At 40.5% G+C, this 14,762-nt stretch overlaps 1 protein-coding gene across 1 annotated transcript; it reads left to right on the top strand.

Moving 5' to 3' along the window:
* LOC135244986 (carbohydrate sulfotransferase 3-like) lies at window positions 1-10,427 on the top strand. The gene is made up of 4 exons (XM_064317717.1): window positions 1-100; window positions 256-350; window positions 7,829-8,042; window positions 8,374-10,427. Exons 3-4 carry the CDS (start codon window positions 7,963-7,965, stop codon window positions 9,614-9,616), a joined length of 1,323 nt encoding a protein of 440 aa, XP_064173787.1. The 5' UTR covers window positions 1-100; window positions 256-350; window positions 7,829-7,962; the 3' UTR covers window positions 9,617-10,427.
* The last annotated feature ends 4,335 nt before the right edge of the window (window positions 10,428-14,762 follow it).

Below are 14,762 nucleotides of genomic sequence, written 5' to 3'. Positions count from 1 at the left end.
TTAAAACACCTTAACAGTGCGACCCTTGTGTTTAGACTTATACGAGGGGGTTGGTCGCATTGGCCACGTGACCATCTGCAGGATCTTGTTTGATAGAACGGTGCGTTCACCCAACACACATACTGGGGAATACAGGACATGTGTTTATGAAGTTTAAGTTTCCTTCACGTATTCACGTTTAAATAAAAATGCATGTTTGTCGCTGAAATATTTGGTGCTTAAATAAAAGCCATTTTCATTATTGCGGAGTTTCAGCTATACGTCGGCAGACTGGAACAATGAGGGATGCCGCGGGGCGCGCAATTGATCACCCGAGAAACCTTTCTCAAGAAGTCATAGAGTTTAATCAAGTAAGTAATGTAAAACTAATAAGATCCCTGAACATTTCGCATGTGCGGTACACTAAGTAAATTATATTCGTTTAGGTGTGTTTGTTTTGCTTATTTAATAGCCTATGGTACAACCGTGGGCTAATGTGAATGTGACTATCAATATTTCTCAGATGCGGTATGACCGTATAAATCACACATTACGCAGGCAAATAAGTGCTTCGATTAAGGACAGATAGACACTGCTTAGCGAACGAGTCCGTTATATTACACTTAAATTGCGGTGCGCAGTTTAATGGAAAACCCAAGCCATTGTTGTTAGCTCAAGCTAACAAAGGGAATCTGTGAACAGGAATGTGATGGTCCATCACCATACAGTACCAAAACGAAAGCTTCATGGACCCTGGAGTAAAGATCTTAACTCGCTTTTTTTGGAATAGCGGCTTGACGTCGTCACAGATTGCACATTTGCTGTGCTGTAGTGTTTTATATATTTCCCACGTGATCGTTTCCATACACGGTTTATTGATTGAACGTAATATTTCTTTCATTTATTTATGCTGATTTTGGTTTTAAAACGCGAAAATCTTTATAGCTCAGTTACAGTTACTTTCACTCTCCTAAAGCGACAGAATGTTGACTGATAAGTTACATGTATACAGTAATCTTGCTGTCCACTTTAGGTACATTTAAATTGCTCAAAATTTACATAATTTTGAACAGTCTGTTCTGTTTCCATTGCAATTTTAAATCAATTTTAAATATCTAAATTAAAAGTTAATTATTATCTCTATTGGTCTATGTTAGGGTGCATTATTATTTTTTTATTATTATTATTATTATTATTATTTCATATATCTATAATCCCTCTCATAACTTAACTGCCTCTGGAGTTGTTTGAAGGAGCTGTGTTAAATTACTAATATTTTTTTAAACAAAGAAACAAAAAATGACAGTTTTGAAATTGAATTATAATTTATCACAGGTGTATTACTTGCAATGGTAAATGTGCTCTGGAATCTAAAATGAAAATAAATGAATGTCTTTCTTCAGTGTTATGCCTCATTAGTTGAAATGACATCAATCCACAAATGTGCTAGTCTTCATGGCAGTCATTTAGCTGTCTGCCCCAGTAACCATTTGCTTTGTTTAATGTGAACTCTGTGTGAAGCCATGAAGAAGGATCTACTGGCACCTCATTTTCAGCAATCTTGGTATCATCACCAACCTCAAATACCTACTGCTTACATGGCAGGACTGCAGTCTTCATAGTGCCTTATTCAAGATGGTTCAATCCAGAACCCAAGAGGAGGATGTAGATGTCTAAGAGAAATTTACTATAAATGTGCATTTCACATGGTAAGCAAACTCACATAGAGCTAGATATGGGCAAAGACACTTTTAATCAAAACATTGAGGTGTAGTCTGAAAAGACTTTTTTATATGTTTGTGGAAAACAGCCCTGCTAAAAATTTCAGAATAAACCAGCCTAAGCTGGTCAAGCTGATTTAAGCTGTGTTTTCGACAATTTTGGCTGATCAACGAGCAGTTCATGCAGCAGATAACTGGACCTGGTGATTTTGTTTAAAGAGGAGAGGAGAGGTCCAAGGAGGCGGCGGGAGGGTCACTTGGAGGGATCGATCTGCTGCATAAAAACCATGAGGGAAACGTTTGAAATGTCCATCTGAGAAGGGTCCGGTGGTTGGCTGTATCAGACACACCAGACTACTTAAGAATGAGGATGGAGCTCCGTGGCTTAACACGCACCGAGCGAGGAGAGCAGTCTCAGTGGAGTGGCCAAACTTAAAACTGCCGTTTGGAGTTGAGGAAGGTATTCTGTAAGAGGTGGTGATTGGTTGGAGTTGAGGAGGTTATTCTGTAAGAGATGGTGATTGGTTGGGGTTGAGGAGGTTATTGTGTTACAGATTTTGAGGGTTTTTGTGTGTTTTAGATAAGAATGAGAGAGGGGGCGGGTTGGTGATTGTATACACTGCATACATATGCTGGGTGCTGAGAGAGCAGTTGATAAGAGAGGAGGTGAAAGGAATGATGGCCTCAGAGTTGAGCTGAAGAAGGGGAAGGGAATGGGTCAGTATAGAGGTCAATAGGCTGCTGGAATGTTTGGAGCTGGGTGTTGGAGTTTTAGGTGAAAATGAGGATCAGGATGCACAGGGTGAGCAAGTGTAAAGAACAGTAACAGACTGGATTCTGAATGGAATCAGTGAGACCACTTTACCTTCAATCATTTTGCAGAGATAAATGATTGACAGTGCATACTGTAAAATGACATACCATGTTTCACTTCTGTTTGCACATATTCATACCCCAGATACAGATATACATGAAGCCATTTTTAGTAATGCTTTCTGTAAAATACTAAGATTTGTCTTGTGTCATATTGTTAGTAACATGTGCCATTGAATCCATTTGACCGTAGAATTATCATTCACGCAGGAGAACTGAACTGGCCTTTTGTATGAGATTTTGTTTTCAAATCTCTTAGTTAGTTTATTAAATACTGAATACTGTATACCTTGATTAATCTGTAGAAGCATCCCAGGTTGGCAGTATACATGTCCATTGGTAAATTGAACTTAAAGCCTTGTCCAGGAAAGAATAGGCTGCACAGTTAGAAACAAATCTTAGTCCTTCCTAGTTCAGCAAAGCACATTATTTGTTACCTATTTTTGATTTTAGTAACACTTTGCATTAAATCTGTGACTCCTCAGGAAAGCAGCTGGCTGTATGGTGAATGCACCTGTGTGCACCATGCTTAACTGAGTTATGCTGGATATGTACACATCTGTGTATAATGAACATCTGGGGACACCCTTTAGTCAATTTCCATGCGCCTCACACTTCCATAAAGACCAGACAGACTCCAGGAATACAGAAGGGGTTTCTATGGTCGAGACCGACAATTGGAAGTGTTTTTAAAACAATGGCTCTATTCAGGAGAAGAAAATTGCGACAAATATGAATTGTTTATTTGTAATGAAACATATAGACATGTATAATGAAATATGTAGACACTTATAATGAAACGTGTATATTTATAATGAAATATGCAGACATGTAATTTTTTAAAAGCCAGTGCTGTGAGAAAGGCCAAAAGCTTTAGAGTAAAATTTGGTCTGAAACAATGGCGGAATTCTAATTTCACAGCAAACTGTTCCTTGCAAGACCAAATGTACTTTTATTTTGTATGTTGGCATGTTAGCATTCTCTCCATTTGTCTTTTATTCTGTGATTTTCCCTATATACGTAGAGACTAGTTTTGTGTTGGTGGATTAGTGAGGTATATACCTGTACTCTTTAATTATAAGCAGCTGTATCATAGCTAATCTTAAGCATTGACTTTAATTTTCTGGCTCAAGGAAGCTGGTAAGCTTTCGGAAAGCTAACTTGCTATCTAACTGGAGTTGTGAACTTTTATTAAAACAGCCGTGAAGCAAAATGCAGAACATGCAGGAATTTTCTTTTCCAGCTGTGTATATAGCATAAATACTCCTGGTGACTGGGGGCAGTGCCAGCTTTTGTCATGGGTATTGAGAGCAGTGCCAGGTTTAAGTATTAAAACCCTTCTTATAACAGCCTGACCTGGGTTTTCTGTGTGAATTCTCTGCATTAAGGAGGAAACATCCTCTATGGGATTTGTGCTGGAGGTCTAATAGCAGCGTGTCCTGTCCTCCTGATCCTGATCTAAAGCAGAAACTCTGGGAGTGATGAATGTGACTGTGCACAGCAGCTGTTTCCTGGCTGCCCTGCACACTGCTCTTTACTGTACTGCTGAGGCCCCATAAATCTGAACAGCAGCCCAACAGGAGCAGATGTCTTTGTCCTTCAGGCTTTAGTATAGCCGTGTTAAAGGACATGTAGCACACTAACACAGGTCCTGTGCTTTCAGATTGCTCTCCCGGCGTAATGCAGCAGCGATGAAGAGCAGCTGCTAAATGACTTCAGTAAAATATGAACATTTGCTACTTCTACTAAATAAAGTGGTATATAAAGACTTGAAACATTCACTGCTTTGGCCAAATGTCGTGATGCACTTCAGTGCAAGTCCTGAGGTGGTGAACCCAGCTCTTCTTGAGTTCAGTTTAAACCTATTAAAAACTTTAAAAAGTGCAAATATTTTGATTGTACCAGAGTGTGTTTATTAGTCAGCCTGCTAAAGGCTTTTTCCAATTGTGTAGTTTGCTTAGTCCTTTCAGTTAAACACTTCCCTGTTCAGTGTAGCTTATCAGAGCAGTGCTGTTCCAGCCCTACAATGGGGAGCAGCAGTCACAGCTCCTGTTGCTCCTGCGGCTCCTGCTGTTCCTGCAGATCCTACTGCTCCTGCTGATCCTGCAGCTCCTGCAGTTTTGCAGCTTTGCTCCCTGGTCTAAAATGAGCCAGACTGTTATGTATGTGGCCCCTGGCGAGATCAGAAGTTACTGAGCTGAGTTTCAAAGGGACTGTGATAAATCTCCCTGATCCTGTGCAGGAGTGGCCCAAATCCATAAATGAGGCTGTTCCTCCTGGACTGGATCTCCTAAAATGTTCCAGCACAGGGTATTCCTGTCCCCCCAAGGGCCCTATGCCAGGGATCCGATCAGTTCCTGTCACCTGGCCAGTTCCAGAAGAAAAAAATGATGTTAATTTAGCAGATGTTTTTTTTTACAGCCAGCTCCCCATTCCCTTGTCATCTCTTACACCTGCTCTTTGAAAAATCGACTGGTCATAAATCATTCATTATGTTTTTTTTAACAGGGATGTTTGCTTTAAGTTTAACATATTTCTGCACATGACAAATATTTGCAGTTTTGTAACAGAAGCTGTAAATGTTGGAATGAGTTCATGCAAATAATTTCCTTATTCACAAACTTTTCTTTGTCCTCACGGATATAAAGCCTATATGTAAAAGCTCTATGTTTGAGGATATAAAGCCTTTATTTGAATAACTGTGTTTATAATATGTGATATAAACACAGTTATTCAAAAAAAACAACAACAAAAAAACATTAACAATAAAAATAATCAGTGCTGGGAATTTCTCTGATAAATCAGTGCTGATTGGCTCAGTGTGAAAAGAAGCTCCTCCTCCTTAATTTGCCAACCCAGAATATCTCATTGACCCATAACTGCCGTTTGTGCTGTGAAAGGTCGACAGGCCCTCAACACTTCCTTTAAAAAGCAGGCGAGCGGGCATCCTGTATTTACCAAACGCACAGAGGGGTTCTGTATCAAGCTCAAACATTTTAGATGAGAGCTGCTCTGTGTTTACTGCAGTGTTTAAAGCCAAGGAGTGATTTTTCCATTGCCTCTCTATTAAGTTTCCAGTACTAGTTTCAAGCTGGCTGTGACGTTCTGGGTAGTTTCACAATTTTTTGAATCATTTGTTTGAATTTTCACAACTTTTGACTTCAACCCTTGGTTTTTTTATGTGAATGTGTTTGTGGAAAATTAAATACAGCAATGATATTTCAGACACACAATGACCCATATTAAACTGGCATGACCTTGTAACTTTAATTCAAAAGTATACAGGTATCTTAATTCTTTTCACAAGCACTACTTCATAGGTAAGATAATTTAAGTGATTGCTGAACTGTGTGAAAGCAAATGAATCACAGAAGTTTTAAAGTTTCAGTTAAGTACAAATATCAAATGTGTCCAGGCCAATGCGTGGTTGGTAGACTTTTTTTTTTGAACAGTGGCCCCAGACTATGGCTCGAGGCCAAAATCTGAGAGAGGACAGGACTGCATTTGACATCATAGAAATGGGTTGAACAGCCTTTCCTGCTCACATATTTTTAAAAAATGAGAGCTGTTGCTTCAGCTTAATCATCTGCTTTGCTGTTTTAGTGAATTTGAAGTGGTGACATATGGATCCATTATGACCAGTATTAAAGGGAATAAATATTACAACATAATACTGTGGAAAACAAGCACTGTGTGAATGCACATGTCTGCAGCTTGCTATGTTCATTTACTACATGCAAGCAACAATGCCAAGCTGAAACGCTAACTCAAAAAGCACAACAAGGGTTGCAAAAGATGATCAGTACACGTTTGTAAATGCTCTTTAATAATCTCAGATATTGCGTGCTTTGTGTTTCCGCAAATTTATGTTAATGGGGAATCCAAAACATTCAAAGATTTTATTCATCATAACCTACTACTTGACACATATGTGTAGCCTACCCTTCAGAGACCTGAGCCTTAATTACAGCAGTGTTTGTCCTCCAAGCACAGATGCTTCTTATCCAGAGCGACATTCACCTAATTTATATGAGCAACAGTGCCAGACCTAGCTAACAATTTTCCCAGACCATCAAGTAAAGTAACATCACTAAAACACTAGTGGAAGTTAACTCTGCTAATCATGTACCGTGATACGAATCCTGAATACATACAGACTACATTCATAATGCCCCCATTCACAGGGACTTAATTCCCCAGTTCAGACAGCAGACAGGTGGTGATTGAATTTGTTCTGTGTTGAATCTTCTGAAACAAGGTTGATGCTGTTCTCTCATATTCAGCTACCTTGTGACCCATTTCAGTTTACAGAAGGATCACTATGTCCTGTCTAAATTCTCTTAATCCACACTGTCACCACCATATACCCATTGGCAGTAAAAGTTAGGTTTTATTTTTCACACAAATTCCCTCTCTACTGAGCAATGGCAGGGAATGTTAACATAGTGTTTTATAGTTTTTGAAGGTATGTAATTTATATTTTGTATTCATTTTCATTTACCCATTCTCTCTTTTTGCCAATTTTATGCGTAAATTGTGTACATCTTCAGCTCTGTACACTGATGACCTCTGGCAGCCAGATATCTTTATTGTCCCTATAAGGCTGGGATTAGTACTACATAAATAAGGTAGGGGTTAGTACCCTACAAGTTTGGGATTAGTACCCAGAAATGCTCAGGGCTTCACTTGTGGTTGTGTTGTGTAGCATATGGATGATAAACATGTACCTCCTGTACAGAGCACAATATGATAACTTTAATTAAAGAGGTAAAGGGTAATGAGGGCCATATCTGTCTCTGGTTTTCATGGCAACTTCCGGCCTTAATGACTTAATTAGCTGTAACATTTATGTAACATTTACATCTAACATCTGACATTTTAGCTATGTTTCTTGATAAGCATATGAATGACAGCTGAAGACCTTTTGTGTCCCTCTGAAACATTTTCCTGTGATCTAAACTGCAAGTGTACCAGTGTTGGCGTATACAGCCAATTACCGCATTTAGCCAAGATAATTGGTAAAAACAGACCTGTATACACACCAGCCCTCCAGGATTGGAATTTCCCACCCCTGAATGAAAAGGAATGAATAAAATCAAAATAAAAAACAGCTCTGAAACTGTCCAGCAATGTTTCTGATAGTGTTTTTATGAAGGAATCCCCCAGTTTAAACACTTGTTTAGTTTTTAACTGTGTGTTCTGATATTGTAGTCTGCACATTGTGCAGTGTGTTAATCGGCCCTTTTCATTGGTAGGATGCAGCTGTACATGCGATGAGAAATGCATCAAACCCGCAGGCTGTCTGAAGAAACAGTGCTGGAGCCTTGCGCCTTGGTCACAACCCATTAAAACGCAGCCCGTGGTTGGTTTGGATCTACTTCATCCAAGAATGAGGAACAAGTATGCAGTAATCTTTGTCTTTATCGTGGCTCTCGTCATTATCGAAAAGGAAAACAACATTATCTCAAGGTAAGTGTGGGACCATTCTTATACATTTATCTCATGTAGGTTGTCTTCAAATAGGTAATTACGATCACTGAAATATAATTTGTAGGCGATATCATGTTGGCAGTATGAATAGTATGGTTTTGCCCTTTTGATTTAATATAATTTTTAGTATTTGTGTGACTTGTGTTGGATAGCTGCAGGTAGATGGTTATAATGATGCAAGTTAACTTGCCTGGCTCGTACAGTGATGGACTGCATATGATAGCCCCACCCACAGTCAGGTTCAAGAAGCTTCTCAGGTCAGATTGATCTAACCGCTCTTCTAACTGAGACCTGTCTGTATGTCTGTCAGGGTCTCTGATAAACTCACCCCAAGGCAGGCTCCTCACGCACCCCTGAAGCCCAATGTTTCGGCTGCGGACCCGCTGAAGCCCACCATGTCCTCCCTCTCCTCCTCCTCTTGCCCCCTCACTGAGCCCAGCGCGGCCTTCACGCCCCCCAGGAGGCGCCTGGTGCACCTGGCGGAGCCCACGCGGCGGCGCAGAGATGGAGGGAAGCACATCCTCCTGCTGGCGGCCACCAGGACCGGCTCGTCGTTCGTGGGCGAGTTCTTTAACCAGCAGGACGGGACCATGTTCTACTTGTTCGAGCCGCTGTGGCACGTGGAGAGGAAGCTCAGTGCGGCCGCGGGGGGCACCAACTCCTCGGTGTCGGCCCAGACCTACCGGGACGTCCTGCAGCAGCTCTTCCTCTGCGACTTCACCCTGCTGGAGCGCTTCATCGAGCCGCCGCCTGCGGACCACGTCACCGCCGCCCTGTTCCGCCGGGAGTCCAGCGCCTCGCTCTGCGAGGAGTCCGTCTGCAGCCCGGTCGTCAAGGACGTGTTCGAGCGCTACCACTGCAAAGAGAGGTCGTGCGGCCCGCTCAACTTCACCCTGGCCTCCCGGTCCTGCCTGCGCAAGGTCCACCGGGCCATCAAGACGGTGCGGGTGCGGCAGCTGGAGAGCCTGCGCCCCCTGGTGGAGGACCCCCGCCTGGACGTGAGGGTGATCCAGCTGGTGCGGGACCCACGGGCCGTGCTGGCCTCCCGCATGGTGGCCTTCTCCTACAAGTATAAGAACTGGAAGCAGTGGCAGGCGAACGGGGAGGTGCCCGTCGACGACGAGGAGGTGAAGCGGCTGAAGGGGAACTGCGAGAGCGTCCGCACGTCGGCGGAGGTGGGGCTGAGGCGCCCGGCATGGCTGCAGCGCCGCTACATGCTGGTGCGCTACGAGGACATCGCCCGGTACCCCATGCAGAAAGCCACAGAGATGTACCGATTCTCCGGGATCCCCTTCACGCCGCAGGTGAGGGAGTGGATTCGTAAGAACACCCAGGCGTCCAGCGAGGCTGGTGGCGTTTACTCCACACAGAAAAACTCCTCCAAGCAAGTGGAGAAATGGAGGTTCACCATCCCCTTCAATTTGGCCCAAATGGTACAGAAGGTTTGTGGTCCAGCCATGAAGCTATTTGGGTACAGATTTGTTTATAATGAAGACATGCTAACTAACAAGTCATACAGTTTGCTGGATGAAAAGACATTTCACTTTGCATAGCATTTAATGACATTTTTAAGGGTTTTGTTGGTTGTAGCATTTTTTAAAGTGCAGTTTTTACTTTTTTAAGGGCCTTATTTCTGTTTTTTTTTTTTAATGAAAAATGTTTTACAGGAAACCCTAAAACACGCAAAGGGAATATTTACTTTTTTTTTACTGTTTAAATTTGAACATGTCCAACTGTGTCAAAGCTGTGTTTTGAGGTTCACACTGCTGTCCCATCATTGATTAATGGTGAAGCTTTATTTATAAATGCCTAAAAAGGGAAACGTTTAACTTATTTAGTGTTGTTACTGTCACACACTATAATGTGCTTTATTCAGAGAATTATAGGGTTCCTCCAGAAGATGCTGTACAGCATATTAGCTTTGGGTAATAGTGGGTTTCAGTACGTGTGATTTCTGTGCATTTGCAGGGTGCTGTTGTCACACACAGGACTATATCCACTGTTACCAGAGTAAAACTCCATACAGAACACACTTAGAACCAGTGTGTTAACATAATGTAAGAAGAAGTGAAGCAGCTTGTAGACTACAGGCAATGTCTTGAGATTGTATATATTTGATATGAAAATGTGTTCTAAAGGAAAGCTTGAAAAAAAGGACATGACATCTATGTTCATTGAAGAATATTTTTCTTGTAACTTATTTAACAGGCTGTTTTACGTTGTTGTCCTATGGAACATATAAAGTCCAGTCACCCTGTTTATGGGGATGTGTGTGTCCATGGTGTTTCATATTTTGAAATGTCATTGGTTAATTGATCTTACTTTTGAAAATAAATGAACGAGATACATGTGTTAAGACAAGGATTCATGGAGCTTGTTACAAGGTGTCTTTTTTTACCTTTAAGAAAAACCAGCTGTTTGTATCTCAGCACATTTTCAGGCTATGTCAGACAAATTTATAATGATACATCTAGATTTTCTGTTCCTAATGAAATTATTGTACATAGGTGTAACATTGCAGGCAATTTGGCTAAATTGGAAGGAATATATGGTCACAGTAAGGCTAAATGATGAGGTTGTGTAGACTAGAGACATTTGCACTTAGTTGAAGACGTTTTGTAGATGGTGTATGTTTCCATGGTTATCAGGCCTGTTCACTGTACACAGGGTACAGCCTGACCCATAGAATAGGTGAAAGGTTGATGATTGTCATGTTTATGGGAAGATTTGTTCCTTGGTTCATCACTCTGAAAATGAATTGTAGAAACTCATACTGTATGTACAATGTACTCATGCCAACAGAAACAGCCACCACTCTCAGTACCATTCTATCCTAGTCCGACAATGTTGTGATAACCATAGAATATTATAGAAAACTTTATTGTCCATTAAATATAAAATAAAATGGAAATTTTCCTTCAGCTCAATGCTCATTGCAAATGACACAGACAAAGGTATGTGTGACACAGACAAAGGTATATACATCTGTGTAGACAGCACTAACTACTAACTACTGAGTCTTACGTGACTAGTGGTATCCTACATCAGTTGGTTAAAAACGATTAGTTGGTCATTTCCCTTTTCAGACAGCAACTATTCTACGGTCAGAAATGTGTGTCATTCACATCCCTAATGGATTGACTGTAGTTTACATTACATTTACATTACATTACATTTATTTGGCAGATGCTTTTATCCAAAGCGACGTACAAAAAGTGCATTTCATGGTCATAGACAACTGCTAAACACGGTTCAGTAAGGTACAATACTTATTTTGTACAGCTATTTCTAGCCAAGAACACAGTTCGCACAATGAACACTATTCTGACCTAACCTCTGCAAAGCCAACTAGGCAGAAGAATAAGCTACAGTATTAGATTAGTTTAAAGTCTTGATCAAGTGTATGTTGAATGAATGAAGTTGTATAGTAGTGCCTGGATGCTGAATCAGTCAGTAATCTCCTGGAAGACCATGAGGCCCTGTGGTTTCGGTTGTTTGCATTTTAGGCACAAATTGTATGCTGCCTGCCACCTTTTTGAGCAGGGGCCCTCCTCTCTGTTCTGTCCCTGTGAGTGGTATCAGATCCAGAGATCTGAAGTGATATTCTTATCCAGGATCAAGCATTTACCTGTGAGTGCTGCTAGCGCATTAACCAAGGAGCATATTCATTTGAGTGTGAAAGTTATCCTGAGGGAAACGTACAGCCAGAAAAGTTTTGTTTTTAGAGGGAAAGAGAGAACATTTATTTAAAGACAAGGACCCTTTCGGGTTATGTTTGCTTGCTAGACCTGGAACATTTATCCCAACTGCATAATAAAAGATATGCTTCCCAGTTTCTGCTAAAAAATTGAATTGTCCATGTCTGAATTCACAAACTGTAACTTCCATAACCATATATATATTTTTTAAAAGCAAAAAAAAAAAAAACAACAACATTTGTGTCAAAACTGCTGGTAAAGTGTGAATTAAACTCATTGAGAACTAAAAATTAAATCAAAAGTAATTCATTGTTGGTTATGGCTGAATCCCAATATGAATTAATTTACACTATTTTCACAATTTTTCACTTGTCATTCATGCATGTCCCAACCCTAAGTAATGAAAAATGCGTCCTTAAGGTGCCTTGTTGCGGTTAAATTTGAAGGCACCGTCTGGTGTATCTTTCGCCGGGTACGATATCGCATAGATCTTTGCGATTACCTCACTTCCGTTAAAATAATGGCAGCTGAGAAGAACGAAGACGAAGCGGGAGTTCCGGTCACAACTGGTTGCAGTGGCAGCGGAGGAGCTCATTTACAAGTGTAAGTATACAGTGAATTCGATCATTTGTTGCAATTGTGTTTAGAATACATTTTACTTAGTACACTGAAATTACGTGTATAATGTTTTTGAGCCTCGGTGAGCTTTACATGAACTACCGGGCTAACTTGTTTGTAAAACGCGTTACTTTCCTGTGACATCATACAACCTCCGAAGTGTCTCCCAGATTGGTTTCTTTTTGAAGTTCCTTTTCCGTTTGGATGCTACCTTCGGAGGGAGTTGACTATGGAGGCAGCTGCCTTCCGTTTGAGACACAGCTTGTATATTTTTAGGGGAAATTATTTAAAAAAATTCTTAAATGTGCAAATTAACATCCGGAAAGGAGTTGTGCTACATTGTTAATGGTGCTTCATTATCTTTCTGTGTACTGCAGGAAGTAAAACTAATTTTACATGACTGCAGACTATGTACTGTTTAATGAACAGTCCTGTGTCCAGCATTACCGTGCCCCTCAGATTCTGGTGTATTTTGTTTGGTCCATAAGCATTTAAGCTGTTTGACATTAATTACAAGTCTTAATACCTAATCAGCATGTTGAAAGTAACCAAAAAAAAACAAAACATTTTTTTGTTTTTAAACATTTGTGTTTAAAGCTAGGCCAGTGAGGACCAGTGTTGCACCAAACTAGTTTTTTCATGGTATTGTGTCCTTTTTTTGAAAATGTATTTCATTATGTTATTTCCGTGTATATGTAACTCTATTATTGTGTTTCATTGTTCCATACCATATGTGTTAATCTATTGTAGTGTTTCATAATGTTCTATAATGAAAGGTCCTCAGGTCCAATGAAGAATCTGTCAGTCCATCGGCAAACTCTTTTGGGAATTTCTCAACACAATACATTGTTCTGTCTGCACTGATCCTCTTGACATTTTTTTGTCACTTTTTCTTCATCTATTGTTTCCATGGTACCCGGACCTACATGTCCCTGGTTACCATAAGCAACCCACTGTTATGATAATGCTTACACCTAATTTATACAAGTACTGGTTTCATCATTAAAATCACTATGCATTACTAAAATAAATGTTACTGGCATTAACTGTGGTTCCAGAGTAGTGTGTTTGTCATTCATCTGGGTGTGCTTGTTTATAATGGTATTTAATGTTCAGGTATGCTTACCACAACTTTACTCTTCTGCTTCAGTAAGTACCGTGATCCAGTGGAATGATTGTGCATATGTTTGTGGCAAATAGCAGGTTGTATTTGATCCTTGTCGAACCAAATGTTCAAAGTGCCTGTAATATAAAAGACAATCACTTATGCTTATAGCGTTGATGTATTCACAATAGCATACACATTTTTAACTTTTATTGTGGCAGTGTAGTATAATGGGTAAGGAGTTTGTCTTGTAACCTAAAGGTTGCCGGTTCAAGTCCCCGCTAGGACACTGCCGTTGAACCCTTGAGCAAGGTACTTAACCTGCATTGCTTCTGTATATATCCAGGTGTATAAATGGCTGCCATGGAAATGCTGTGTAAAGTTGTATAAGTCGCTCTGGATAAGGGCATCTGCTAAATTCCTGTAATAATAATAATAACAGCATCTGTTAAACTGATGCATATTCCTCTGTCTCTGTCAGGCAATGGCTCTACCATTACACTTGAAATGTACTTCATGCAATTCATGAAATAAGTCCTGGTCATTTTATTGTTTTCCTTTCTTGCATGTTTAGCAGGCCACTCAGAAGATTGTTACTGTCACATATCTGGTTAATTTACAAGCTTACGATCATCCTGCCTAGATTTGTCAGCTTTCAGTGAACTGCCTCGATTTTACAGCAGTTTTTCCATCGAACAAAAGAGAACGGGGAAAAAGAATACAAACGTAAAATAATCCAGTGAGGTGGCTGAAATTGCACGTGGTAAATAAGTAATTTCCTGTCTAGAAGTGCATTCTGTTTAGCCATTTTGGACCTCAGTATTATACTGAATGTGAGTGCAGGGTGTTGCCATGTTATGCCATGCTGGGTGCCTGCCCAGCCTGCTCCTAGTGCAATGTTCCTGCTGTATCAGTACGGTATTCCTGCTGTATCAGTGCAGTATTCCTGCTTCCTCAGTGTCGCTTTTGAAATGCAGAATGCTATTATATTGCAGTGGCATGGTTTAATTCAGTATTCCCTTCTCAGCCAAATGGGGCCCCTTCCCATAAATCGTAGTGCATAGTGCATGCTATGCTTCTTCTGACAAAAGACCTAATCCTTAAAATGGTTCTTGCTGTAAGACATTTTCACGAGTCCCCTCTTGCCCAATTAATACGCTGTCTAGAAATCATTTGATTCTTTGTAACTGCCTTTGGAGAGCCTGTTTTTAGGGTTGCACTGGTTTTGGGTGGTTTTCCATGTCTGTAGCGCGTAAAGTGCGCACACTCATATTCAGT

This window comes from Anguilla rostrata, chromosome 18, assembly GCF_018555375.3.
Source record: "Anguilla rostrata isolate EN2019 chromosome 18, ASM1855537v3, whole genome shotgun sequence".
In the NCBI taxonomy this organism is placed as follows: domain Eukaryota; kingdom Metazoa; phylum Chordata; class Actinopteri; order Anguilliformes; family Anguillidae; genus Anguilla; species Anguilla rostrata.
Note: the sequence above shows the minus strand (reverse complement) of the source record. Positions and strands in the feature narration are given on the sequence as shown.